The 26966-nt window shown below is 41.2% G+C and overlaps 1 protein-coding gene across 6 annotated transcripts in view; it reads left to right on the top strand.

The window, feature by feature from the left end:
- AEBP2 (AE binding protein 2) overlaps positions 1–26350 on the top strand; it is a 93145-nt gene extending 66795 nt beyond the window's left edge. Inside the window, exons 6-9 of one of the 6 annotated variants that reach the window (XR_005227916.2) lie at positions 13818–13885; positions 20120–20211; positions 22276–22389; positions 24290–26350. Coding sequence is in view for 4 of the 6 variants with exons in the window: in XM_037915998.2 (XP_037771926.1) it covers positions 13818–13885; positions 22276–22389; positions 22653–22707 (237 nt within the window). In the remaining 2 variants the exon portion in view is untranslated. Of the gene's footprint in view, positions 1–13817; positions 13886–19532; positions 20212–22275; positions 22390–22652; positions 22720–24289 lie in introns of those variants that run through there. The other 5 variants (XR_006288330.1, XM_037915998.2, XM_037916007.2 and 2 more) reach the window with 5 other exon arrangements.
- Positions 26351–26966: the final 616 nt, after the last annotated feature.

Here is a 26966-nt window from a genome sequence, read left to right as displayed (position 1 = left end):
TTAATTCTAGAGGGCTATTGAGGCACTGGTTTCTTGCTTTGATCACCTCTGTTCACATACAATTCTGATTTCAGTTGATCCTCTGTTCCTTATAGCCTTCCACTTTAAAAAATAAACGGGCTCTTTGTCACGACCTGCCCATTCCTGCACACCGTATTAAGCACCTGTGGGACCAGTGTGTCCTTTTTGCCCCTCTAATCTTCTTAGGAACTTGCCTGTAAATATCAACCATTGCTGGCTGCTTTTCTTAACTCTTTTTTGAGGGCCCTGCAGGTCTCTTCAAAACTCACTGATAGACTATACCACAAAACTATAACTATAGACTATAACACAAAACTGTTATTTAACAAGAGTAAACATAATACTAACAAAACAACAACATTCAGTAACCTTTCTCCTTCATACTCCACTGAGGACAGCCTAAGCTTATAAAAGCCCATCAGTGCTGCTTCTCCTCACAGGAACCAACTGACTAACCTTCTTCCATTTCCCAGGAGTTAGCTGCTAATGCTTCAGATTCACCCCTGAAGTTCTGAATGAGCTGTCTGTGTGGAGCTTCCATCCAGAAGTCCAAGCCTCTATTTCTGTGAACCCGGGTGGATTTGATTTCAATCAAGATATAAATCATGATTTAACTCACGAGTCAGGAAGACTCGATTTATTCATGGATTTCTACATAAAAGTACATTCTTGTTGGTTGTTATAACCTTAATACATATTCTTCACAACTCAGATAGATGTAGGTTTCATTTTTAGAAGATACATAGTGTACATTTTTAAACAGTGATTTATTTTGAAAACTTTTCTGATTAGTTTTACAGCTATCTCAGAAAATGAATGATTGTTTGATTATTTCATTTACCAATGGTAATTGAAGCAGATATTTATAAGTCATTGGGAGGTGAACTATCTCCAGTTCAAGAGGTTAATCATTAATATTTGGAGGATTTTCTTGCCATGCTATGTTATAGATAGATATGGATATTTAGGTCAGAAGGGACCATTATGATCATCTAGTCTGACGTACTGCACAACGCAGGCCACAGAATTTCACCAACCACTCCACCACTTAGGAGGAGAACATCACCAGACAAACATATAAATTGTTTATTTAACTAAAACAACAACATTAAGTATTGTGGATTTTTTTTTTCAACAGCAAACATATAATATTTTAACAAAAAAAGCATATGTCTCTCGCTTCTCACATTTATCTCCAGACTTCTTCTCCTTGTCCAGATCTATTCCGCCCACAACAATCTTCTATTCATTGAACTTTTTGAAACTTTGCACTTTTAGAGAGAGGTAAGGGATTGACTCTGTGTACAGAAATTTGCAGAGGGACAGTAAGGCTGAGGTCTGTTATTTCTCGCCTCTATATATTTATTTATTTAAAAACATTTTTATTTTTAACAAGCATGTTATCTGTGGAGATACAAATCCACAATTTGAGAACTGCAAAACTAAGCATCTCTGATGGTATCTTCTAGACTGACCACTGAGTCCCGTTGGGTAGATAGAAAGATTAAGCTAAATAATCTATACAGAAGCCCCTGGAACCCCATAAGATTGGGTCCCTAATCCATGAACTGTTGGAACTCATTTACAAAACTTTTCTTAACATTACATGAATATATTGTCTCATACTATAGAATTAGATTGAGCTATTATGTATCTTAATTAAAACTATCTTTAGATAGGTTTTTTTCCTCAAAAAGCAATTTATAAAAAAAATACGATTTAAGTAAAAAAAAAATACGCTTTTAAAAACATTGATTTTTATCCACCCTGCTGTGCACCCAGTGGCATGTGTACTTTTTGCTCTTTGTCCCCTAACATACCTCGTGTAATCCTGCATGGCTGTCCCTTCTGGTTTCTCAGAGGGAGGCCATGCAGTGGAGCCCTTAGCACTGCAATCAATTAGTGGGTATTAGCAGTCTTGAGAGCTCAGTCCGCTTGATCCGGGCAGGGCAATGGTGAGTCTATGAACCCTAGCCCTCAGGCAGGGCATGGCACCAACAGTTAAGGGTTCTGAACTGAAATCGGGACAGAGTAACACAGTCTGTAAGCCAAGGCCCTCAGTCAGGGCAGCAAGCAGTTAGGGCTCTGGCCTGCAGCCAGGACAGATTGGTAAGGCAGTCACGGTGCTCAGGCAGGGGTGAGCACCAAACGTAGGCCTCCTGGCCTAATGTGGGGAGGCTGCCACCCCAGGAGTGCGGTCGCAGGGAGACCCCCCCACACCCTACTCCACCGGTCCCAGCGCAGGGCCCTAATAGTGGCAGAGTGGTCCACCACTGGGTCAGCGGGGATTCACCCGCAGACTGTTGTCTAGTTTCCCCAGGCTACTTCCAAATGCTGGGGAGGTACGTACCTCCATGCTGTAGGTGTCCTCCATCTCCCCAGGATTGGTGATCAGCGGTAGCCCGAGCCGCTTGTCGGCGCCTTGGTTGGCCAGCAGCCCTGGGAGCTCTGGCCTGTCCTCAGGCAGCAGCCCCGGGAGCTCCTTCTCAATGTTGCACTCCAGCAGCAGGGGAGAAGCCTCTGTCTCTGTTGGCAGCTCCAGCCCAGCTGAGCTCCCGGGCCCACCTTTTGTACTTCCTCTTCCTGTCCCACCCCTCAGCTTCTGGTGGGGCAGGCACGGTTTTCCTGGCTCCGGAGCCGAAGGGATGGGTTGTGGTGCTTCCTGGTCTGTCTCCTCACTACCCACCATCATACAGTTTTGCTAAACATTTATCTTTTGACAGCATTTACTGTCAGACAATTTTCAAATCAACGTGGTTCCTTCTCAGAGAGAAGGTGGGTGAGGTAATATCTTTTATTGGACCAACTTCTGTTGGTGAGAGACAAAGTTTTGCTAAAGTGACCATTGCTTGATGCAGATTACCTTGCCCGTTATTATCCCATTTTGCCAGACCTTGACAGTGTAGTTGATTGGCTCTCTGAGTGCTCACTGAGAGAGAAGGCATTGAGAGCTGTTTGGCAGAATCTTAATCTTAATAAGGCAAAGAGAAAGTTGGTAGGCTGGGGGAAGCAACTGAAAGAAATGGTAATGGTGGTACAAGCCTACGTTTTGTTACTCAAGTTGTGAATATGAGCATTTTCCTCATCTCTTACGTGCTGCTACATGTTTAAAATGTTAGTAACCAGCACTTGTCAAGGAGGTAGTGATGTTTCCTTTTGATTATAACTCTTGTGAGTTATCTATGCCCTTCTTTTTTCTATTATTGTGGTGCTGTATAGGTGTGGCAGTACTTCGAAACCCTTCAAAAACTTCAGCCTCCTTACTAGAAATGCGTCTTGCTGGGAGCATGTTACACTCATGCGTCAGTATATGCTTTCTTCCAGTATGCACACATGGTGTTGACTTTGATCTTCTCACGCCCCTTGTGGATTGAGTTCAGTACATCTTAGAAGTTACATATATGAGAGAAAGTGAAAGGAAATTAGAAAGGAAATTATTTATAATGTAAGTTTGGAGGTGCGGTGTTTCCAGGGTGATTCTGGCCATTTAAAGTTACAGCCGATCAAAGTTTGAAACTCTAATCCAGCACATTTTAGAAGTTTTCTCTCCTTGGGTCTTAAGACAGCAGTTTGAAATCAGAAGGGAATCTCAAGTTGACTGTCCTTAGCTATGTTCATCTGAGGACATATAGGTGGAACAAGTTTTTCTCCACATAAGGTCCTTGAATTTGGTACTTATACCCTTCGTCAGGACGTAATGTTGACAACTAGGGAATGCTGGATGTTTTACCAGTGAACCCGGCTTGACCAGTGTTGGGGAATCTTGTGTGATTATTTTAGATTTTCTTGTCTGGGAACTATGTTATTGTTGGCATGGTGTATTTAAAAAAAACCCAAATACAAAATAACTTTTTATGTGCCTGAAGATGAGTACATTGTAGAAGTTTAAATATTCATACAGTGCCTTTAATTTTTCTACTGGAATGCTCCTTAAAATTAAAAAGACGATAGATACAGAGTTTTATAATAAAATGCAAACAATATTTAATTTTCTGTTTAATTTTAAGCTAAATTTACATAACCATGTGTTGAACTGAATCCTTTTCTGTATGTCACAGACTAGTAAAAATAAGATTGAATACTGTTAACCTAAGAAGTCAATATGGTTCCTAATTTTGAAATTCTAGGGCTACAATGGCCATTTAAATTTGCTGTAGATCAAAGTTTGATATTCTAAATCAGGTGATTAAAAATCTCAAGAGGGCAAAATTCATTCCATTTTGATAAAATGAAATCTCAGTGAGGAAGGTATTCTTTTAACATTCCTTTAATCTGAATTAATTTGTTGTTACCCCACCCACATCAGCTCGTAACCCAACTACACATATTTAGCTATCTTAATCTTTCTTTGTAAGTCATTTTCTCCAGACCCTAGTGGTTTTTGTTGCTCAGTCTCAGAACTCCAGTTTCATTATCATTCTAGCTGTGTTATATCCAGTATTCAACACAGCGATCCAGATTCTTTGGTCAGATAGAGCCATTCTTCTTCAAGTGCTTGCTCATGTCCACTTAGCGTAGGTTTGTGTTCTTGCCTCATGCACCAGAGCTGGAAGTTTTTTCCCCCAGCGGTATCCATAGGGAACCAGTTCTGGCGCCCGCTGGAGTGGCGTGCACATGCCGCAGTATATGGGGTGCTGCTGGCTCCCCCCACTCTCAGTTCCTTCTTGCCTCCAGTGATGGTGCTGGAACTGTTTCTGCTTCAGCTAACGGTATTGCTTTCTCGTTCGTGCAAACTCATTAATTCTTGTATTATAGTGTATATAGTTTTCTGTTAGCGTTAGTAAATCCCTTAGCTATAGCTAGAGACTTCGTAAGTCCTGAACAGGACTTTGCCTCAGGACGGGGCATGCCCTGGTCCCCAGGCTTTTAAGCCCTGTGATCGCTGCAAGAGGTCCATGCCCATTAGTGATCCACACAGCAGCTGTCTGCGTTGCTTGGGCGAAGGGCACGTTAGTGGAAAAGTGCAAAATTTGCCAGTCCTTCAAGCCAAGGACTAAGAAGGAGAGCACAATATTCATTTAAGAGCGCTCCTTATGGAGTCGGCCCTCACCCCGGCGTTGGAGCAACGCTCCAACTCTGCACCAAGCACTGTGACCTCGGTACGCAGTGCCTCATCGGGACCGTCCACTGGCCTGCACCAGTCCCCATCCGTGGCTCCAACCAAGAAGCCCAATTAGGAGGGACAAGGCCGGTCTCCAGCCTCCCCCAAAGGTGCGGGTAAGGTCCTGTGCCGAGCAACTCTTCACCCCCATCGGGATTTCAGGCCCAAGCTCTGGTTGAGCAGGGTAGCCCAGCCCGCTCCCCGCCAGCCACCCCCCGGATAGTGGCAGAAGCCTCCGCCAGCTTTGAGTACCGTCCGCGCCGGAGGCCCTGCAGGAGATAGTGTTCCTTCCCCGTACTTCCCACACCGACTCCTGTAGTTTCTCGGTCATGGAGTAAACCTGTGTTTGGACCACCACAGTCTCCACCTCAGTGGCACCGTTCCCCGTCACGGGGGATGTTCCACCAGTGCTCGCCCTCTCGTAGCCGTGATGCCGCTGACCTTGAAAGGCAGACACAGGGCAGTCCCATTCGGTCCCCGGACCTTCGGCACGGGCAGAGAGGCTCAAGGCGCGGCTCGCTGGCAACCGAGCCCAAACCTCTAGAGGCACATGCCCCTAGTAGGAGTACCGGTCCCAGCACCCAGTATCTCTGAGACCACAGTACCGCTCTAGGGACCCATTGAGGGATTGACGCTACCATTCGTTGGACCGCCACCAGTCCCCTAGAAGGGCATCACCCCATGCGGATGCTTCCTGGCACCGGGCCTGTTCTGACTCCCGGTACTGTTGGTCAAGTGCCAGACATAGATCGCTGACTGCAGGCCGTTGTGGCTCCGTTGAGAGCCACCGGTCCCCAAGACCCCATTCCAAATCAGACTCCAGATGGAGTGACCGGCATCAGTCAGGGCAGAGTCACCGTTCCGCGCTATCCTGGTCTCCTGGAGCGACCGCTCAGGATCCAGCCCTGGTTCAGAACGAGGTTCCCTGACAGTGGGACAAGCTTCAGTACCAGGCACAGTGGCCAGTGCCGTGGTACCCATGGATAGCCCTTTCAGGCGGCCTGCGCTGTGTCTGGAGCCTCAGAGACCAGATGCCTCTCTCTCCCACCCTCCTCCAGTGCACGAAGCCTTGCGCGCAAGGAAGCCACAGGTTCAAGAGGGAGTAGGGGAGCAGGCCACCAGGGGTTGCGAAGGACCCTACGGCACCAGCATCTTCCTCGTCACCAGACGAGGCTATAACAGGGTCCCCTCTCCCGGTTCCTTCGGATGACGCTAAAGCGCACCAGGAACTACTGAAGAGGGTCGCAGCCAACCTGGGTCTTCAGGCGGAGGAGTTAGAGGAGCCCTTGGACTCTCTCTTCGGCGTCTTAGCCACCAGCCTTCTCAGTCGAGCTTGGCCTGCAATAAGCAGGCAGGCAAGTGCTCATTTTGAGGGTACGCCTGAGGGCGACCTACCTGACTGGGCAAGGGCTCCCTGTCCGATGCCATCCTCCTGCCATAGGCAGGAAGCCTGACGTACACGTTCCCGCCGATTCCACTCATCAGCGAGGTCCTAGCGAAAATTGAGAGAGAAGACTCCAGGTTATCATGATCGCCCCAGCGTGGCCTCCCCAGCACTGGTTCGGGACGCTGTCGAGCCTGGCAACGATCCCTCTGTGGCCTCTGCAAACTGACCAGACCTGCTGTCACAGGATCACGGTAGACTCTTACACCCCAACCCTTGTGTCCTTCCACCTCAGAGCATGGATGTTGTGAGGCTGAACCCTGAGGAATGGGCCTGTTCGGAAGTGGTCCAGAAGGTCCTCCTTTAGAGTAGAAAGCCCTCGACTAGACAGACTTACCTGTCAAAGTGGATGAGGTTCTGTTGCTGGGCGGCCAAACAGGGCATCTTCCTTTGGCATTCTTCAATGCAGTCAGTCTTAGACTCCCTGCTTCATTTGAGGAACCACTCCTCTATCAGGACGCATCTGCCGGCCATTTCCACCTTTCATCCGCCAATCCAGAGGCAGACGGTGTTCTCTCATGACATGAGGGTCAGGTTCCTCAGAGGTCTTGAGAGACTTTTTCCACAAGTTCAATCCCCGGTCCCTCATTGGGATCTCTACTTGGTTCTGTCCAGGCTCATGGACCCGCCCTTTGAGCCTTTGGCTTCATGCACCCTGTCCCACCTATCGTGGAAGGTAGCTTTGGTGGCAGTGATGTCAGTAAGTCAAGTCTCCAAGCTGCGAGCCCTGACCTCCGAACCGCCATATATGGTCTTCTGTAAGGACATGGTTCAGTTCTGGCCCCACACAGTCTTCCTTCCCATGGTGGTGTCTATTTTCCACATGAGCCAGGACATCTTTCTTCCGGTCTTCTGCCCCAAGCCCCATGAGACTGGTGAAGAGAGGCGCCTTCACACTTTGGATGCAAGAAGGGCCCTGGTTTTCTACCTAGATGGGACAAAGCCTTTCTGTAAGTCGACTCAGCTTTTCATCTCTACAGCTGATAGAATGAAGGGCCTCCCGGTGTCCACGCAGAGGATTTCCAATTGGATCACCTCTTGCATTTGCACATGCTATGAGTTGGCGGGAGTGCCATTCGACCAGAGCACGGGCATCTTTGGCAACCTTCCTGGGACACTTCCTGATCCAGGACATCTGTCAAGCCGCAACGTGGTCCTTGGTGCACACGTTCACACCCCACTGTGCCATCACTCAGCAGATCAGGGACGATGCTAGGTTCGGCAGAGCTGTGTTGCAGTCTACACGTCTGTGAACTCCTACCCACTGCCGGGGGGTACTGCTTGGGAGTCACCTAAGTTGAATGGACATGATCAAGCACTTGAAGAAAAGACAGTTACCTTTTTCTGTAACTAGTGTTCTTCGAGATGTTGCTCATGTCCATTCCACGACCTACCCTCCTTCCCCACTGTCGGAGTTTCTGACTAGAAGGAACAGGGTGGTGGGAGCCGGTGGCACCTTATATACCGTGGCATGTGCGCGCCACTCCAGGGGGCGCTGGAGCCGGTCCCCTACGGATACTGCTGGCGAGCACACACACCTAAGTTGAATGAACATGAGCAACGCGTCTCGAAGAACACCAGTTATGGAAAAAAGCAACTGTCTTTTCTTTGCTGCTCAGGAGGCACAAAGAGGTGTACAGATTCTGGAAGTAAATGCCAAGTGAAGAATTCACTTTAAAAAAGGAAACTCTTCATTGGCATAAACCTAGTGGAGGTGGTATCTGGTCCAGCAGGAGGTGTGCCAGAGTAGAAAGCAGGGGCAGAGCTCTGCTATGCTAATCTCCCACTGGTATAATTTAGAATAGCCTCAAGACTGCTCTGACACCAGGGCTGAGCCAGCTCACTAGCGATCACCTTCCACCCCCTGAGCAAAATTCAGAGGTTATGGAGAACTGAACCTTATATTCTACAGCTCTACAGAAAGGAATTGTTGTTCACCTGCTCCATGGTGTGATACTCCAAAATGTTGACTGTTCTTTGCTGCCATATTGCACTGCAAACGTCTTAATTTCCTGCTGCAATCACGCTAGGTCTCTCAGTATTACTACTTCCTGCTTTTTCTGTCCCATTGGTGGGATAATTTCCCATATTTTTGTGCAAAAATATAGGAAGCATCTAGTTTTTGACATTTAATAGTAATTTGTCAATAATTGCCATCTCCCTTAGTAGAAGGTGCTTTACGAGTGTAACCTTTGTATGCCCATCACTTTATGAACTTGTTGCAATGCTAGTTCTTCTCAGACACTGTTCTTTTATGCAATTATTTTCTTGTTAAAGAAGCCAAAGGTGAAATATTTTCTAAAAAACACAGTTATAAAAAATGTGTATGGTGTAATTAATGTATTTTATTTTTATGGAAATAAAAACTGCATTTAAAATGTCCTCAGAGGCCAATAATTTTCTATATCCTTGACTTTGTATCACGTGTGTCTAACACATTTGTTCATTATTGTGGATTTCTAGCCAACGGCAGTGTTTTTCTGTCTTTAAGCAAAATGATTGTGAATAATAATCCATGTTTTTCAAAAATCCTCATATTTCTTTAATTAAACTAGTAAAGTAGATGCCAGCCCTGGAATCTCAGGTGATGAAAGACTACATTCAGAGGCAGAATGCTTGGAAAGCTTAACAGTATATTAGACAATTATACATATTTGAAAATTTGTACATTAGTGTGATACTAAAAGCAGCTGTAGATCACTTTTTTGGAGGTACAAATAAGGAGAGAAAAATACACAAACATTCTAGTAAACCTAAATGTAGACCTCAATTCTATATTTTGTTTGATACCTCGGGGCATGTTTACACTACAAAATTGACTTGACCTAACTTACTTCGGCATACAGCTGCCACACTAATTACATCACTGGTGCATGTCTACACTTTACTCCTTGTGTCAGCGGTGCGTGTCCTGACCAAGAGTGCTTGTACTGATTGTACTGTCAGTGTGGGGCATTGTGGGATGGCTTGTGGAAAGCCTATAATAGTCAATGTAAGCAACAGTGTTAAGTCAGCACAGCAGGGCAGTTAGGTCAGCGGAGCAAAATGTTAGTGTAGACCAGTGGTTCTCAACCTATTTACCATTGTGGGCCGCATATGCAGCTCTCTTTGTGTAACGTGGACAACATCCACACAATATATATCCTACTGTATGGCACGGAGGATGTCACATGGGCTGCAGCTGTTGTTGATCGGGCCACAAATGGGTTGTGGGTTGAGAACCACTGGTGTAGACACTTACATAGGTCGATATAAGCTGCCTTGCATCGACCTAGTTCTTTAATGTACACGAGGTGTCGGTGTAATTAAATTTACTATATTTAGTTTTATCTATGATTTGTATGATTGGCTTTTCTTTTGGTAAATGAAATCACCCAGTTTTGTCTTCTGTCTTTAAATATCCATTGGTAACTTAAAAGCAAGCATAATTAAAGAGTCGTAATATTTTTATGGAACAAAATTATACAGAAAGCCTTTCCCTGGCAAGAAGACTAATTCCTGTTTTGTAGTGAAGGTGAAATCTAATCAATTCAAGTGATAGGTAACTATCAGTGTTCTTATCCACAGATAAGCACCATGTCATCAGCCTAAGTGTACTAGAAAAAAAACAGTTCAAGCTTATTCTGAAAGCGTGCATGCTTTCTGTCAAATCAGCTTAAAGGAAAGGGGATATGAAATTGAATCAAGTCAGCCTTTTGTTATGAACATGACTGCACATAACTGGAAGTGTAGGCATATCTGGAGACTAGATTACTCTGAAAAATTTTTTTTTACACTGTCCTGTTGATGGCATGATATTGATGAATGAGTCAATCTTATTACTTTCTAGAATTGTTGCATATAGACCACTGAAAAGGTAGGTCAGTTCTCTGAATTCATAGTGTCAGCAGGATTGTAACAGAATCCTAGTGCCTGGGTCTCCACTTTCAAATGTCAGGTTTCAGAGTAGCAGCCGTGTTAGTCTGTATTCGCAAAAAGAAATGGAGTACTTGTGGCACCTTAGAGACTAACTCTAACAAATAAATTCGTTAGTCTCTAAGGTGCCACAAGTACTCCTTTTCTTTTTACTTTCAAATGTGTTACAAGTGATTTGAATAAAGTGAAAAAAAGTTGTCATTTGAAAGGTTCAGTATCAAACAGTAGAATTTTTCAAGTAGCAAATTAACCTTTCTTGTGCCTGCTCATTCCTTAGTGTCTGAAAACATGCAAAATTGTTACATAACAGTCTCAATGAAGCAAACAAATTTCTATCGATAGTTTGATTTCAACAAGCAGGGCTTATTTGGGACAGCAAGATCACTTCAGTGGAATTTAATGGTATGTGCTGGATGGTTGTCCTTTTGCAATATTGAAGCTGCAGAATTCTGACATGTATACTTGCATCTGCAGCCAGCAATTTCTATGTACTTCTGCTGTCTGCCACAATGAAAACAATCTTTTTTTCGATCTGTTTCATTTTGTTACTCTGTGAGACTCTTCCTGTCTTGCAAAATGATTAAAATAAGTTTAGCATCAGTGTCTGGGTGATTAGTAACATCTTCCATCGTGGTGAATACCTGCTTAATTGCACGATTTTTGTATCCAAGAATACAAAGGATTTAGTCTCTCATTAAGCAAAGATGCCATTCCCTCTATAGTTGTCACAATCAACTTTCAGTTCTGAAACTGATTTTCCCCCTCATTGCCTCACTTCTATATTATTTTTTAAGAAGTTCGTTTGTTCTTCAAATTATTTATGAGGTCTTTGAGCAAAGGCAGATCTTCTTTTATTAGATTCCAGGGGCCTTTGACAAGTCATGTGAAGTGTGACGCTTCCAAAATAGTGTGTCCATTTTTTTTAATGTTTTGGTTAGGTCATATTTTTTTTCAGATCTCTTGGCCTATAGACATCACACTTATTCTATTTTAGAGTCCTGGAAAATATGTCATGGATAGGACTAGTTTGGAGAGGATAGCTTGGGCATTAGTTGCTTGGGTATGGTAACATGGGAACTGCTTCGGTTCTGGCACAGTTTAGGAACATCATTCTGAAACATCTACATAACTTCTTGACATTAGATTTTAATCCTGCACATTTTGCAAAGGTCATTTGCAGAACAAGTGCACTTACCTTTAAAAGCTTAGCAGTAATCTGTGGATCTGACATACTCTGAATTGGCAGTGTTACAGGGTTTAGAGTCTCTGTCATGGATTTGATGGACTGCGATGCATTCATAGATGCATAGGAATTGTTAGGATTAATGTTTGTACAGCTCTTTGACAGTGTGTGTGTGCATAGTATATAAGTGTTAGGTCCAGCATTGGAGAGCCAAAGAACAGTCCAGTACCTGAGAAAGCAAGCAGCCCACCCTGGATTGTAGGTTATTGGAAAGTTTAATGTGAGTATTAACACATTGGTGTTAAGGAAAATACACTACATGTGTAAACTGTCTGCATTAACTTATATTTTAATGCTTAGGTTTCATCATGTTTTATTTAAATCTTGGCCAAGACTTTGAAACCTAACTATAGGATCCCATATTTAAAAATCTGGCCCTTGACTGTAAGGATTTATTTTGTGGGAATAGACTTGCAAGTGCTCTCCAGTACCAGCAGGATAGAGAATGGTTTGTTTGCAAATAATTAATTTTATGATCCTCTGTAGAACAGTGAGTCAAGTGAATTTCTGCCAAGAATTTCTGATATGCTCTCCTACTGTAAGTTAGTCTGAATTGTAAAAACACAATCTTCATTTTCTCCTAAAAACCCTTTGTGGGGAGAAGCATTTTCTGTTTTAATATTACCACCTGTGTCCATGTCTTCCGCATTTTAAATGTCTTGGGTGTTACTTTTGGGGGAGCTGGAACCCTGTGCAACCTTAATTTGTGTATATACACTTTTTTATCTGTCGAGACAGAGAGAGAGAGAAGGAAAATGAACTCTTGGGGGCATTCTGCGCCAACAAAATAAAAAGCGTGTGCCCAAAAAAAAATCATTCTGCACATTTCATTTGTCAAACTAACACTACATAATCATGCCCATTTCAATATTTGATCATTTTTTTTTCAAAATACCTAAGTATGTCTGTAACAATACAGACCAACACACACCTTCCCCCAAGAGTAGAGTGTTAAAGAAACCCCTATGACAACCCGGTTTCCCCTGTCCCCCACGCAGAGTCCAGCCAGGGGGCTAGACACCCTCAACCCCTTCACCACCACACCCCCCAGCCCACCGGGGGGCGGGGGGGAGCCTCCAACCAATACACCCAAACCCCCTCCTCCGCAGATCCCAACCACGGGGGCCTCCCAGCCCAGATATTCCCCGCCCCCTCCCACCCCCGCAGAGCCTAGCTGCGGGATCCACCCTTGCCCGGACACCCATCCCCCAGAGCCCAGGGATCCAGAGGATAAACAGCCTGATGCTCTGTCCCAGGCTTGTATAGAGTTTCCTGTGTGTCGCCCTCTCCTTCCCTCGGGCATGCTGGGAACTGCAGCTGCCAGGAACCCTCTAGCTCCCTCCCCCTCCCCCAGCATGGTCTTCTGTGTGCAAGCTGGGCTCTGCAGAGTCCAGTGACAGCGAGCAGCACTTCAGCCCATTTCTGTGGGGGAAAGGCAATTCTGTGCACACACCGTTAATTTTTGCAAAATTCTGCGTTGTGCAGTGGTGCAGAATTCCCCCAGGAGTAACAGTTTGTACGTACAAGGGGGAAGAATTAAGATTGCATAGACATCCATAAATGGAGTATTTCCTAACTTTTGAGTGATTTATTCTGCAATCTGAATAAATTAAAGGAACATTAGGTTTTGGATGCAATGTTGGAATGAGATTGTAAGCTCCATCAGGCAGTAACTTTGTCTCCTTAGGTATTTCATAAAGCATCACATGCATGTTCATAACTATACATAAAATGTGTGGATCTTATTCACTAATTTCAGTTTTGAAATAACTTTGCAAAATCTTGACTGATTTTTAAAAAAAAGTAAATTTCAAGATACGTCTGTATTTTCATTCACTGATTATTGGATATGTCAAATACGAAATTTTAAGGGAAATTTAAATGAAAGGGTTACAACCTTACTAATAACTATTTGAGCAGTTCTACACATAGATTTCTTATGCATATAATTATCACAGTCTTTGATGAAACAATTTTTATTTCCTAAGTAGTTGTTTCAGTTGGGATAAAACCTAGCAAGGGAATATAAATGTGAGGAAAATATTCTGCAGATTTGATTTTTAAATCATGTTTATTTTAACTGTTAATGTCAGGTAATAGCTAAAAGAAAAGAGGAGTCTGGAAAAATAAAACTCTTGCTTCACTGGACGCCAGAAGACATGTGAGTATATACATTGTCAGTTATACTATTTATATGTGGAAGCATTTACAATCCAGTTAATGTGCTGTCCTTTATTATTCTTTGAATATTTAACAATACATTTTCTGTGTAAATTTATTGGGGTTTTTTAAAGTAACCTGGGTGTTTGGAACAAAACAATCATTAACTTTCTCCTTTGTCTAGTTGATCATCTTCTGTTGCCAAGTCATTGAGATGATCAATTATTATTGTCTATGTAAATGCCTTTTTAAAAATACTTTTTGTTTTTCCATAAGCAGGTATACTTGCTATATTAGACCAGAGTAAATGTTAATAGGCAGTGCTGTTAGTCGCCAGTGCCATTAATCATTGAAATGTGGAATTACTAGGGCTGTCAAGTGATTTAAAAAAATTAATCGCAATTAATGGTGATTAAACAATAATACAATACCATTTATTTAAATATTTTGGATGTTTTCTACATTTTCAAATATGTTGATTTCAATTACAACACAGAATACGAAGTGTACAGTGCTCACTTTATATTTATTTTTGTTTACAAATATTTTCACAGTAAAAAAAGAAATAGTATTTTTCAGTTCATCTAATACAAGTACTGTAGTGCAATCTCTTCATTTCTAAGTTCAACATGTAATTACAACTTTCATGATATAGAATGATGTACAAAAAACTGCATTTAAAAAAAAAGTAAAACTTTAGAGCCTACACGTCCACGCAGTCCTACTTTAGTCAATCACTCAGACAAACAAGTTTGGTTACAATTTGCAGGAGATAATGCTGCCTGCTTCTTGCTTACAGTGTCACCTGAAAGTGAGAACAGGCGTTCGCATGGCACTGTTGTAGCCGGCGTCACATGATAATTATGTGCCAGATGCATAGTGCCTCACTCTACTCAACTATCGGTGTTTTATAAGACCGACATCTGTAAAAGCTACGTAGAGGTTGAGTAGAATCCAGAAGTCACTGTTGTAGATTTGTAATAATCAAGTCTGTGCACTTCTTTAGCTGGCTTAACAAACACTTCTCGTCCTCTTCACATAAGGACTCAATATAAGTGCCTTCATTAGCCAACTTCTGGACTGAAGTCTTTTTCTTCCAGTAAATTATAATATATTTATATTATATTTAATACATTTCAATTGGTATGCTATTGTTTAACAGTGCAGTTAATCGAGATTAATTTTTTTTGAGTTAATCGCGTGAGTAAACTGAGACTAATTGACAGTCCTAAGAATTACAGATGGTTTTGTGACAAAGATAGATAGATATAAATGAAATGGTGATTGTCCTGTCACTGTGGTTTATCTGATTCTCAGTATGTCAGGTGTGAGGAAAGTGTGTCAGGAAAGTGAAATAGCAACATACTGCATAAAGTGGACACATAATAGTATTGTAATTGGTAATACACAGCAGGACTACAAAATACGTAAAGCAAATGCTGCAATGTCGCAATAAATTTACCATGGGAATATTACATTTTGTCGCTTCAACTGTAAATTGTGTAATACTGCCATTTTGGATTCTCCTGTTTAACTAAGACACTAAGGGGGGCAAAGAAAAACCCGTGACTGGTCTATGCCAGCTGATGTGGGCTGTGGCGCTGTTTCATTGCTGTGTAGACTTCTGGACTTGGGCTGGAGCCCGAGCTCTGGGACCCTCCCACCCTGCAGGGTCGTAGAGCTCGGGCTCCAGCCCGAGCCCAGAAGTCTACACAGCAACGAAACAGCCCCACAGCCTGAATCTTGTGAGCCTGAGTTGGCTGGCATGGGTCAGCTGCAGGTTTTTCTTTTCTGTGTAGACATACCCTAAGAGCAAACTGCTACACTGCATTTGAAGCTTTCTCAGTGTGTTTGATTGCTTTTTCTTTTGATTTTGAATGTTCTTCAAGTAGTGTCCTCCATGTCAGGATATGTGCTCCTGTGCGCTCTGGATTGGAAATTTTTCATCAGCAGTGTCTGCGGGTCCACAACGGTGTTCTCATGCTCTTCTATGAGGTCATATCAGGAGGGATGGACCTGCTGCCACTCCAATTCCTTCTCATTTGCCTGTGGCTGTGTCATGACACCTGCTAGCTAACCTCTTGGTTTGCTATCCTGTTGCTAAAATTTCTTTATTTTTTTCATTTTTGTTTAGCACGGTTTGTGCTTTTATAAAGGGGGGTTTTCCCCTTCCCTTTTTTTGCCTGATTCAGACCTTTGTTTTTTCTCAGATCTTTGGGTCATGGCCTAGAATTTACGTTACGCCCAAGACCCTGGGCTTTAAAGCCGGCCAGACCTGCCATGGGTCTTTCCCCCACAGAGACAGTTCAAGCTGCTCCATTGCCTTGCGGAATCTTGCATCCCCTCCCAATCTAAGATCTGCTCAGGATTTAAGAGCAGATCGAATAAATTGAGGAAGGACAGGTTCAGACACCTGTCAGTGGAGTGCTCACTGAGACCTGTGGGATTCAAGTAACCCCCCTTGTACATCAGATCCTCAGAGAGCTCTGGTGATAGTCTCTACTGGCAGTAAACGAAGACCCTGCAGGCCTTTCAAAACCATCTAAGCCAGAAGTTCTCAAACTTCATTGCACTGTGACCCTCTTCTGTCAACAAAAATTACTACACAACCCTAGGAGTGGGGACCAAAGCCTGAGTCCACTCAAGCCCTGCTCCCTGGGTAGGGGGGCCAAAGTCGAACCCCAAGGGCTTCAGTCCCAGGCAGGGGGCCTGTAATCTGAGCCCCAGTGCCCAGGGCTGAAGCCCTCGGGCTGAAGCCCCAGGTGGTGGGGCTCAGGCTTTGGCCCCATGCCCAAACCGAGTCTAAGCCAGCCCTGGCAACCCCATTAAAACAGGGTCACTACCCACCATTTGAGAACCGCTGATCTAAACCACTGAAGAAGAGAGGGCTTTCTTCCCCAGAATGGGAGAAAGGAAAGAGAAAAGTTACCCTCAATCTGGGTCTCAGGGACCTTGTGACTAGTTATGGGAACTACTGAGGCTCCCACCAAGCCCACAGCACAGGCTAAAAAGACCGTGCCATTTACCGAGAAACCATCTGGTAAACTGCCTAAAGTGGCACCTATATTAGCATTGAACTCTGACTCCAAGATATAAGGACTCCCAAGTCAAGTCGTAATCATTGTCAGTACTACCTCCAGCAGCCAGACATGAAGGAGGCACCAGTTGTACTTCAGTAACGTCTCTGGTACTCCTGATGTTTCCTATCCAGAGGCCCTGGTACTGTCTCGTCTTTTGACCCTTGAGGACCTTTGAGTTCTGGAGGAGCCTGAGCCATTGTTGCTGAGGGGTACTGTCAGATGCTCCCCACCGGTACCATCTTTCTTGTTGGAGCCTACTTAACCTCCACTACCATGTTCAGTGTTGTCTTGCCCCCGGTACCATCACTGCCTTTAATCCCTCATGACTCATTGCGGATACACAGATGCATTTCCAGTGGTATCAATTGGACACCATCTGATATCTTAATATTAACAGGGTCTGGTACTGATGCAATTAAAGGACCCGTTTCAGGACTCTGTACTCATTCAACCACAGGTAACTGGCACCATTTGCCCCTCCAGTTGACACAGGCGATAACTCCTTATCAGATTCAGAAGTGTCTATTCAGAGTTCCCCTTTTGAGCCTCCTTCATTTGGGGTTCACCTTGGAAAAACTTTTAGCAGGGGATACACCCAACCCTGGCAAGGAGAAGTAGGGTCCTTTCTCTTTCCCTCCATCCAATGTGAAGTGCAGATGATTCTGCTCGAGGCGAGGATACAGGTGGAACTCAGTGGGAGATGCCCTAATAGTTCTTTGGGCTCACATACTGCTGTATGTTTAATCCTGACTCCCCTACTGCTCAAGTATCTAAACATAGCAAAAAAAACTACATAAGAGGATACACTTCCGGACGTGGTACAGTCACTGATCTATACTTCCTCTTGCATCTTGTCTGACTGACACTCTCAATTACTAATTCAGTTTAAAAATCACAGGATTATCCCTGAATTCATCTAGTTGATATAATAGTCTTCCCTCCCTCCATTGTGGGGTTTTCAGTCTTCACCTACCCAACCATGATGAGGTTTCTCAAAGACCTCTTTAAACTTCTTCTCTCCAATTAAAGAACCAACTCCACCACAGGAACTCCAATTTAGTCCTCAACGCACTGAGAAAACCCCCATTTGAACCTGTGGTGAACTATTTTCTCTTCATCTGTCTGTTAACACCTCATTCCTCATACCCATCACCTTGATCAGGAGAACAGGGGAGGTTGGGGCCTTGATAGCTGACCCACTGTACATGGTATTCTGTCACAACAAGGTGACTGTATCCATGCCCTCGCTTCTTTCCTAAAGTTTCCTCGGGATTCTACTTCAGCCAAGAAAATCACCTACTGGTCTTTTATCCCAAGCCTAACTCTTCAAGAGAAGACATGAGCCTTCATATACTGGATGTAAGAAGAGATCTTGACTTTTATCTAGATAGCACTAGGCCCTTTAGGACTTCACCCAGATTTTTTTTTATCAGTTGCAGAACACAAGAAAGTACAGGTGATTTCCCTTCAGACTACCCAAATGGATTGCAGGATCCATCTTAAAGCCTCAGGGTTTCGTCCCCTTCCAACTGGCTGACTCCACCAGTTGCCATGCTGAGAAACATATGTATCACAGACAGGGCCAGCTCCAGGCACCAGTGAAGGAAGCAGGTGCCTGGGGCGGCCAATAGAAAGGGGCGGCACTCCCTGCGTTATTGGGGTGGCACATCCTGGTCTTTGGCTGCAATTCGGTGGCGAGTCCTTCATTCCCTCTCTTCCAATTCAGCGGCGGCTCAATTGGGTTTTTCTTTCTTTTCTTCGCCGCTTGGGGCGTCAAAAAAGCTGGAGCCAGCCCTGATCACAGACATCTGCAGAGCAGCACCCTGATCTTTGAGACACACGTTCTCCCTGCACTATGCTCTTGTGATTGCTTCCAGAGCTGATGCTGTTCTACATTCTGTAATGAATGCACCTCTTCAGCTCCCTCCTTTATGATGGAGGTACTGCTCAGGAGTCTTTGTGGCATGGAGCACCCATAAGGACGCTACTTGAAAAAGGAGAGGTTACTTACCTTGTACAGTAACTGGAGCTCTTCAAGATGTGAGTACCTATGGGTGCTCCACTACATGCCCTCTTTCCCTTCTGCTTTTGGAGTCTCTAGTTGGACTTCGGTGGTTGAGAAGGAACTAGAGTGGCAGCGGGTTCACCCCTTCCTATATGCCCTTTTACTGGGGCACGAGGGTATCTAGGTAACAAGTGTGCAAGGACCTGTGGCCACTGCTGATGATAGAGCTCCATTTCAGAGTGCACAGTCATGCACACATGCTGCTGAGGATACATCTCAAAGAACTCCAGTTACTGTACAAGGTAAGTAATCTCTCCTTCTGCCAGATGTCATATGACAACGGTTTCAGCCCTCCTCAAATAGGTTTAAGGCAAATAGAAAGTTTTAAGTATCAAATATTTCATACATCATTGATTTACTTTTCTAAAATACTCTACTATAAATATGGATGAGAGCTCTCTCTTTCAAATAAGAAAAGTTCTTTTGTATGCAAATATTATAATCCTAATTATATGGAAAAGTGGAATAATCTTTTTATTTCCACCTTGTTCTAATATTATTAGGAGACCCATTAGAAGTGTAGTTTAGCCAGTGTTGCGCAATCCCTGGGTTTTCCACAAGTTTTTTTAATGAAGTTACTACTTTTTCTTCTCAAGGTAAGTAGAATTATAATAGGTCCACATTCTTGAATCCATGCTCTTGCATATGACTGGATCTGGAATACGTCAGAGCTAAAATTCAGAAAAGTTAAATGGCTGCATCGGTAAGGTGGCATGCGCCGTCCTTCTTTGGAGACTTTCAAATAAAATCCCTGTGGTACTGTCGATCAAAGAAGCTCTAGTTTTGTAGCAATCATCATATAATTTGAAATTAGTCATGGATTTTCAGGTTTCAGGCATGACACTATCATAAGTGAATTTCCATTTATTATTATTTCCAGTAATAGCATATAATAGCTCTGCATTCATTCACTCAACCAACATCTCTTGGAGCAAGGGAGTATTTTTAGATTCAGTGATACTTTTGATCAAATAAGAACTGAAGATTGATGCAGATACCACTGTGATGAGCAGGTGTAATCTAAATATCATAGATCTTCTAAAGCAGGTAGGCAAACACATGTTCTGATGAGGTGGTTTTAACCCCTCAGATTTTCAGTGTCCCATCTGGTCGTGTGCAAGAGCATGAACCCAACGGTGTGGATCTATTATAATTACTGTCTTCAGAGAACAAGGATTACTGGTAAGTTATTTTTTTCTTTCCTGGAGTCGTTGGCATTTTGGTTTGGTGTTGTAACTACCTGTGGCCTTTTTTTTTTTTTTTTTTAATTTGCTGCTGTACTGTACAGTAGTGCAGGATGATTGAGTAATTTTCAGCCAGGAATGGGAAGGGTAATATAAATATTTCAGCTGCCACTAAGAAGTACTATTCTTGCCGTTTCATTGGGCAAGATTGAGCCTGAATGTATTAAAAATAGAACTTAATATCTTGTAATAGAATTATAAGTTATGAGAGTATTTATAACAGTACTATAACACATACTTATTCCTATTACAATACAGGAGATTAAAAAGTTATTTGCTTAATTAATTAATACCTGAAAGTTTCAGGTCTACGATCATTCTAATATCAACAGAAATATGATTTAAATGTTCAGTGCAATATTTTACTTTTAAAGAGTCATGCTAAATTTCAGTATTTCAATTTAAAGAAATGAACAACATTTTAAAATCTATCCTAGAGTGTAGAAGAGAAGTTACTCAGATATGTTAGACAGTCCCATATTTAAAGCAAATGTAAAGAGTGGAAATTCTGGTCCATTTAAAGAAATGCTGTTTCAACAGAAGTGAACTGTTACCCTACTTTTCCAAGAAAGCCAGTCAATTTGCATGTTCTGACACAATAATCTTGGACTACGCCTTTGTAGCTAACTTGATAGTAGGCCTAATGTATTAGTTGTAAATCCATAAACATTCTGTACTATCTGGTGTAGGTAAGAGTCAGGACAGAGCGCCAGATGGCATGTCTTCCCCAATAAACACAGGGAATAAAAACTACAGCTGATTTTGGGGGTCAGAAAAAGAATCTGTTCTACTGTATTTTCTCCATCTTAAGTGTTTCAAATTGCCTCTTAAGCTTACAAAAGGACTACTTTTCATAAGTTGCTATCTTTGGCAATTTGTTCTACGTTCCAGATATCTCTTGTATGAAGTTTTTTATTTACTTCTGTTTCCTTTTCAGCATCAGTTGGTAATTTCTTGTTTTTAATTTAATTTCCATTCCATACATCTGACTTAGATCAATCCATTGATTTCTTTTCAGTATTTTCTGTGCCACAGGCTCCCTTAGGAACAGTTATTACGTATTTCTAAAATACATTTTATAGACACTTCTTTTTACATTTCATCAATGTTCTCTGTAAAATGCATGCATATATGGCCATGCAACATTCTTCCATATACCGTGCATGTCACAAACCTTAGCACTCATAGCTTCCTAAGCAGCAAAAGAAAAAGCCAGTTTTAAGTGGACTAGTTTTGTTTCAGAGCATTGTTGAGTACTAAGAACTGGGCCAGTGTGTTTCTTTTGTCCCCAGCCCTTACCCATGAGCCTCACTATACGCAGCACTGGGACTACCTCTAAATTTGTGTAGTAACCAGGTTCTACTGTATCTCACCCTAAGAACAGTTGAAATACTAGATACTGAACATGCTTGAAATTAGCTGTCTGTATATAAAAAAAAAAAAAGAGAATTAATACATTTTACTTCATTATTTTGACTCAGGAAATCATATTTTGATGAACACGTGAAGTAAGCTTTAGTTTTATGAAAATTAAGCAGATAACCAGTAAGTTCGTTGGTCCAGGGTGAAGCTCAGGGCATTTAGTATTCTAAATTATCATTACCAAATACTTGAAAAATCAAACATACTATTTTTGTTTTAGTTTTGAGACTAAGTTGAATTTATTCTTTTTTGTTAGAAGTCACTGTGTGCTTTTCTTTGTTTTACATTTAAAATGCCAAAATTCTGAAATTCAAGATGCAAGGACACTATTTTATTTTTTCATCCAGTATTTCTAAGGAACTATAACTTCAGCCATTCTTAGCGTCTCTTTTGCATTGTAAAGGTAAGGAATGTATGAAAATTCTGCTGTCCTTTTACCACCCCAGTGAGGATGCTATTTTAGTGCTTGGAATTTGAGGATTATATTAAAATACTTCATAAGTGCAAGTTTGCCACATACTTTTGTGGTGAGGAAAAAGGGTTGATCTTTTTTGAAAATTTTTATTTTATTTATTCATAGTCTGCCTGATGTGTGGGTAAATGAAAGTGAACGACATCAATTAAAAACTAAAGTAGTTCATTTATCAAAACTACCAAAAGATACTGCCTTGCTTCTGGACCCAAACATATACAGGTAACTTCCTAATTTTAAACCTCTTACATTATTGAAATAAAGTCTTAAGGCTCGCTTAACTTTTTGATGCCAGAAGCCAAGATTGCTAATGCATGATGCACCAGTGCAGGGGACTTCAATCCTGCCAGCGTACAGGGGTTAAGTTCTGAGGTTTTAAGTCTTTTCAGAATTGCTTAACTTCTTGAACTGAACTCTAGTAACTGAGAAACAGGGAATGTATGTATTTACCAAGTGTATTTTACTTTTTTGTGCTTGGTGTACAGAAATTCTAGTAAAGGAGGTACATACAGTGGAATCCTGAAAGATCACTTCTGTTAAGATCACATACTGGTTTGTATACCAATTTTTTTAAAGTCCAAATTTATCTTTTCATATTTTACATTCAGCTGTAATACATGCAGTATTACTTTGGCTATGTCTACACTACAGCCGGATCGACGCTGTGAGATCGATCCACCGGCGGTCAATTTAGCAGGTCTAGTGAGGACCCGCCAAATTGACAGCAGATTGCTCTCCAGTTGACCCCTGTACTCTAACCCTGACGAGAAAAGTAAGGTAAGTTGACGGGAGAGTTTCTCCCGTCGACCCCTGCAGTGTAGACCCCGCGGTAACTCAACCTAAGGTATGTCAACTCCAGCTACGTAGCATAGGTCGACTTACCGCGGTAGTGTAGACATAGCCTTAGAAACCTGTACTTGTATACAAGTACTATTTTTTTAATACAAGATTCTTTAGCCTTTGGGGTGGGGTGAGGGATAGTACATGTCTTTGAGCAGTACACACGTGTTTTTAGGACTTCAGATTGGCTTCTAATCATCACATTTCTAATATTTTCTTGTTATTCCTCTGTATTAGCGTGCTATACTTAATCCTATAGATGCCCACAATTGTATCTTGTGTAAAAAATATTTTAAAGGTAATCTGAAATGCTTTTAATTCTTTTTAAATCAGTTAAGATCCCAAATCAATAACAGGATGATACATGTGTAGGATTAATTATAAAAACTTAAATTGAAAATCTGGTTGTTTTCCATTTACCTGCCATGTTCAAAGTTCAGTGTTCTTGTGTTTCTTGACATCACTAATGTCTAAAGCAATACACAGAACACTCAGCTGAGGTCTGGATGTGTATTGAGCCTTTCAGTTCACCTTCATAGTCAATTTACTTCACTAATCAAATTAATGGATTTTGAGTATGGAGAGAATTAATTTTACTATATGTTCAGTCTCTCTAAAAGTAAGTATTTTAAATACTTACTTGAATATGAATGACTGATGTGAACTAATAATTCATAAGTGTTATGAGAAAAATTAGACTGTATCTTGTTTTAAAATGTTTAACACAAACTGTTTTTATTCCCTGCTTTAGGTATTAGTTACGTGTAATTTTATGGCCCAAATGGAATTTAACTGATGTCATATAGATCAATTTGTTTATTAATTTATTTTTTGCCAACTTTCTAGAAGTTCTCATGAAAATGGTTATGATGATCCTTTCAAATGAAACTCTTAATGTTTTTTGGGCTAAGAGATACCCCAGTAAAACTACTAAAATACCCCCCCAGGAAGTGTATAAATTGTAATCTAGAATTTTAACTCTTGGAATTGTGTACTGATAAATATTCCTCTTTTGGAAACCTCACAGTATTGTTTGATCAAAGAACCGAAACTGGAGCCTAAAACTTGCATGGGGGAAGAATTATTGAGGGGATACTAGTCACAGTACAAAGGCTGAAATAATGGATCCTAGTATGGAGTTTTCTAAAATGACATTTGTTTGAATAAAATTTTATGAAAATAAATTGTGTATAATCATGATTCCAAAATACTCCATACACAGCTATATTGAATCAGCTGTTGAGATGACCTCGAACCATAAATGTATCATCTTCTTTTGCAGAACAATGCCACAGAAGAGGTTGAAGAGGTAAAAACCAAGCAATTGGGGACACCTGCAGTCTTAGTCACTGACAATGGAATTAGAAATAAAGTTGCACATTAGTCAAGGCCCCCCAACCCACCCCCATCCTTTTTTCAAATCCTTAGATAATATTTATGCTTAGTGTAAACATTCTGTGAATGAAGTAGATGCTTCTGTGGAATATATTAATATATTACTGTATATCCACATTGTCATGGAATGGTACAGTGGGAGACTGAGCAAACACTCTTCTGGCAACTTAGTGGAACAACTAAAAGGCTTTGCATGCTTGCTTCTTTAAGCTGCTTTTCTTTTGTTAGTATATACAGTAGTTTGATGAAAAGAGGAAGTAACTAACCATCACAACTTACACAGTTCCCGGGAGAACTCTTAACAAGCTGCTAAGAGTTTAACACTCACCAGACAATGAACAAACTACCAAGGCTTTATCCTATTACCTTCTGAGTATGGTGGATCGTGATCAATCGTCATTTGTACACTTGTGCGTCCTTTCACAAAAACTAATAAGAGACATTAAATGATGTTTAAACAAATGTTAATGGAATGCTTGTTTTTCCCAATCAGCTATAAATTCATATATCCAAGTAAGACTGAAAGGTGTTGTTAAGAGTGTTGCAGTATGTCTGACCCTTTTTCAGGACTAGTACTGTATGTTAATGAGGTCTACTTTTATGTAATCTTTATTACTGAACGGTTTTTGAAAAACCTCTACTTAAGCAGTTAGTGAAATTGGTGTTTGATTTTAATTTTTTGACCTTTTAAGACACTGTCACTTGTACAGTATATGTTTTTTTATTTGGCCTAATCTTTTCTAGATGTAAAGAAAATGATATTTTTTTAAAACATCTAGAAATTCAACCTTTATGCACCAAAGTTGGCTTTGAAAAGGAAAATAAAATCACTTTCTTGCTTAATAAGCAAGAAATCATGGATTTTTTTAACTTACAGAAATAGAAATGTGTGTAACTTGTTAGTCTTGTATGGAGACAAAAATGTTGCATATAGATAATAGGACATTGCTTGTAAATAATTCAGCAGATTTGTAATATATTTTTATATTATGAAATGTACTGTAGATGTTTTTCTAGAGGCATGAAAGTTAAAATGTATATATTATGTTAGAAAATATGGAAGGATATTGTAATTCACTAGTGCTGCCAGAAGAAATGTTTAAAAAAGCACCTTCCTAACAACAACAAAAGTCGTTTGCATACCTAAGGGACTATGTACTACTGTTAATATCTGTTGTAAGAACAAAAATACATTGAACATCCTTCCCAGAAATCTTTGAGGGATGAACAGAACCCAAAATGGCACTCCTTTCTGATAGTGAACGTGAAATCAGTCATTTCCTTGCTGTTGGAAGGAACTAATGTAAAATATATGTGCAGTCAAACTGCAGAATTAGTCTTCCTTATTGGGGAGGAATTTTCACGTTACTACAGTGAAACGAAAAACCAGCAGTTTTTACACTAAAATTTTATTAAATAGAATAAAACTTAGAATTAATCCTTTGGCTGCAGGGTTAAGTGTTTCCTAATATAATACGAATGCATTCTGCATTGGTACTGACACAAGAGACTTGCTTGGCTCCAACGGGTTAAATATGTTACTTATATACATGAAAAATCTTATCAAACAAAATGAAGTGCAAATTAAAAGCACCACTAATATAAGATGTTCTGGAATGGTTGGTTAATAAATAAGGGTATTATTCATAAGATTTGTAGCAACCTGACTTTATTTTTAAAAAAAGTACAGTGTTTTGTTTAATTTTTTTGCTTGAGCACTTCATCTACTGCTTATTCTGTACCTATAAAGTAATCCACAATCTCTTTTTTTGGTTCTTTTTTAAAATTTGTTATAAAATTGCCAAATAGAAGTGTTTCAGATATAGTTTGTATTTGTATTTTTTTAATTTTATTGCTTCATGAGTTCCTTGTAAGTCATCTATAATTGACAGATGATTGTAGACCTTGCCTGAGTATTTTTTCTAATAAAACAAAGCAAATAACCACATGTTAGCTTCCAAATTGTAACCATTTAATGAAGGTTTTAAAAGAGCTGAAGATATAAATTAAATATCTTTTTAGTTCCTCTGTAAATGATGGAATGCACACTTAAGAGTTGTTGGATATAAATCCTGTACTATACCTGTAAACCATTAATAATCAACCGGTGATTGTCTGTTCTTGCATTTGAGAAAAGCATTCTGTGATATCCTAATGATGCAGCAGTTGCCTGGGGTGGGGCAGAGGGGCACGAGGGTGGAAGAGTCCATTTAAAACCAAAATGCAGGGGGACAGACAGAATTAAATCTGAGTTTGCACTGGTAACAAAAAGGTAAGTGCATTTTTTTGCTTTGTTTTAGCTTGAAGAAAGTTTCTGAAATGATTTATGCTTACACATATCCACTTTCTAAATATATCTAATTCTTTTGTGTCTGTGTGTGCTTCAGATGCAAGAATTAAGTGCCAATGATTTGTTGCTCCAAACAAATACCAACTTTGATAGAGGTATACCAGGCACACGCAACAGTATTTCCACGCATCTGTCTGAGTGACTAGTTGAATGTTACTTAGTATTTTTGAAGAAGAACATTAATTCTCCAGTTTGGACTAATTCAGGCTGTTTT

This window comes from Chelonia mydas, chromosome 1 (assembly GCF_015237465.2).
Source record: "Chelonia mydas isolate rCheMyd1 chromosome 1, rCheMyd1.pri.v2, whole genome shotgun sequence".
In the NCBI taxonomy this organism is placed as follows: domain Eukaryota; kingdom Metazoa; phylum Chordata; order Testudines; family Cheloniidae; genus Chelonia; species Chelonia mydas.
The sequence above is the reverse complement of the archived record's forward strand: the minus strand, read 5'-3'. Positions and strand labels throughout refer to the sequence as shown.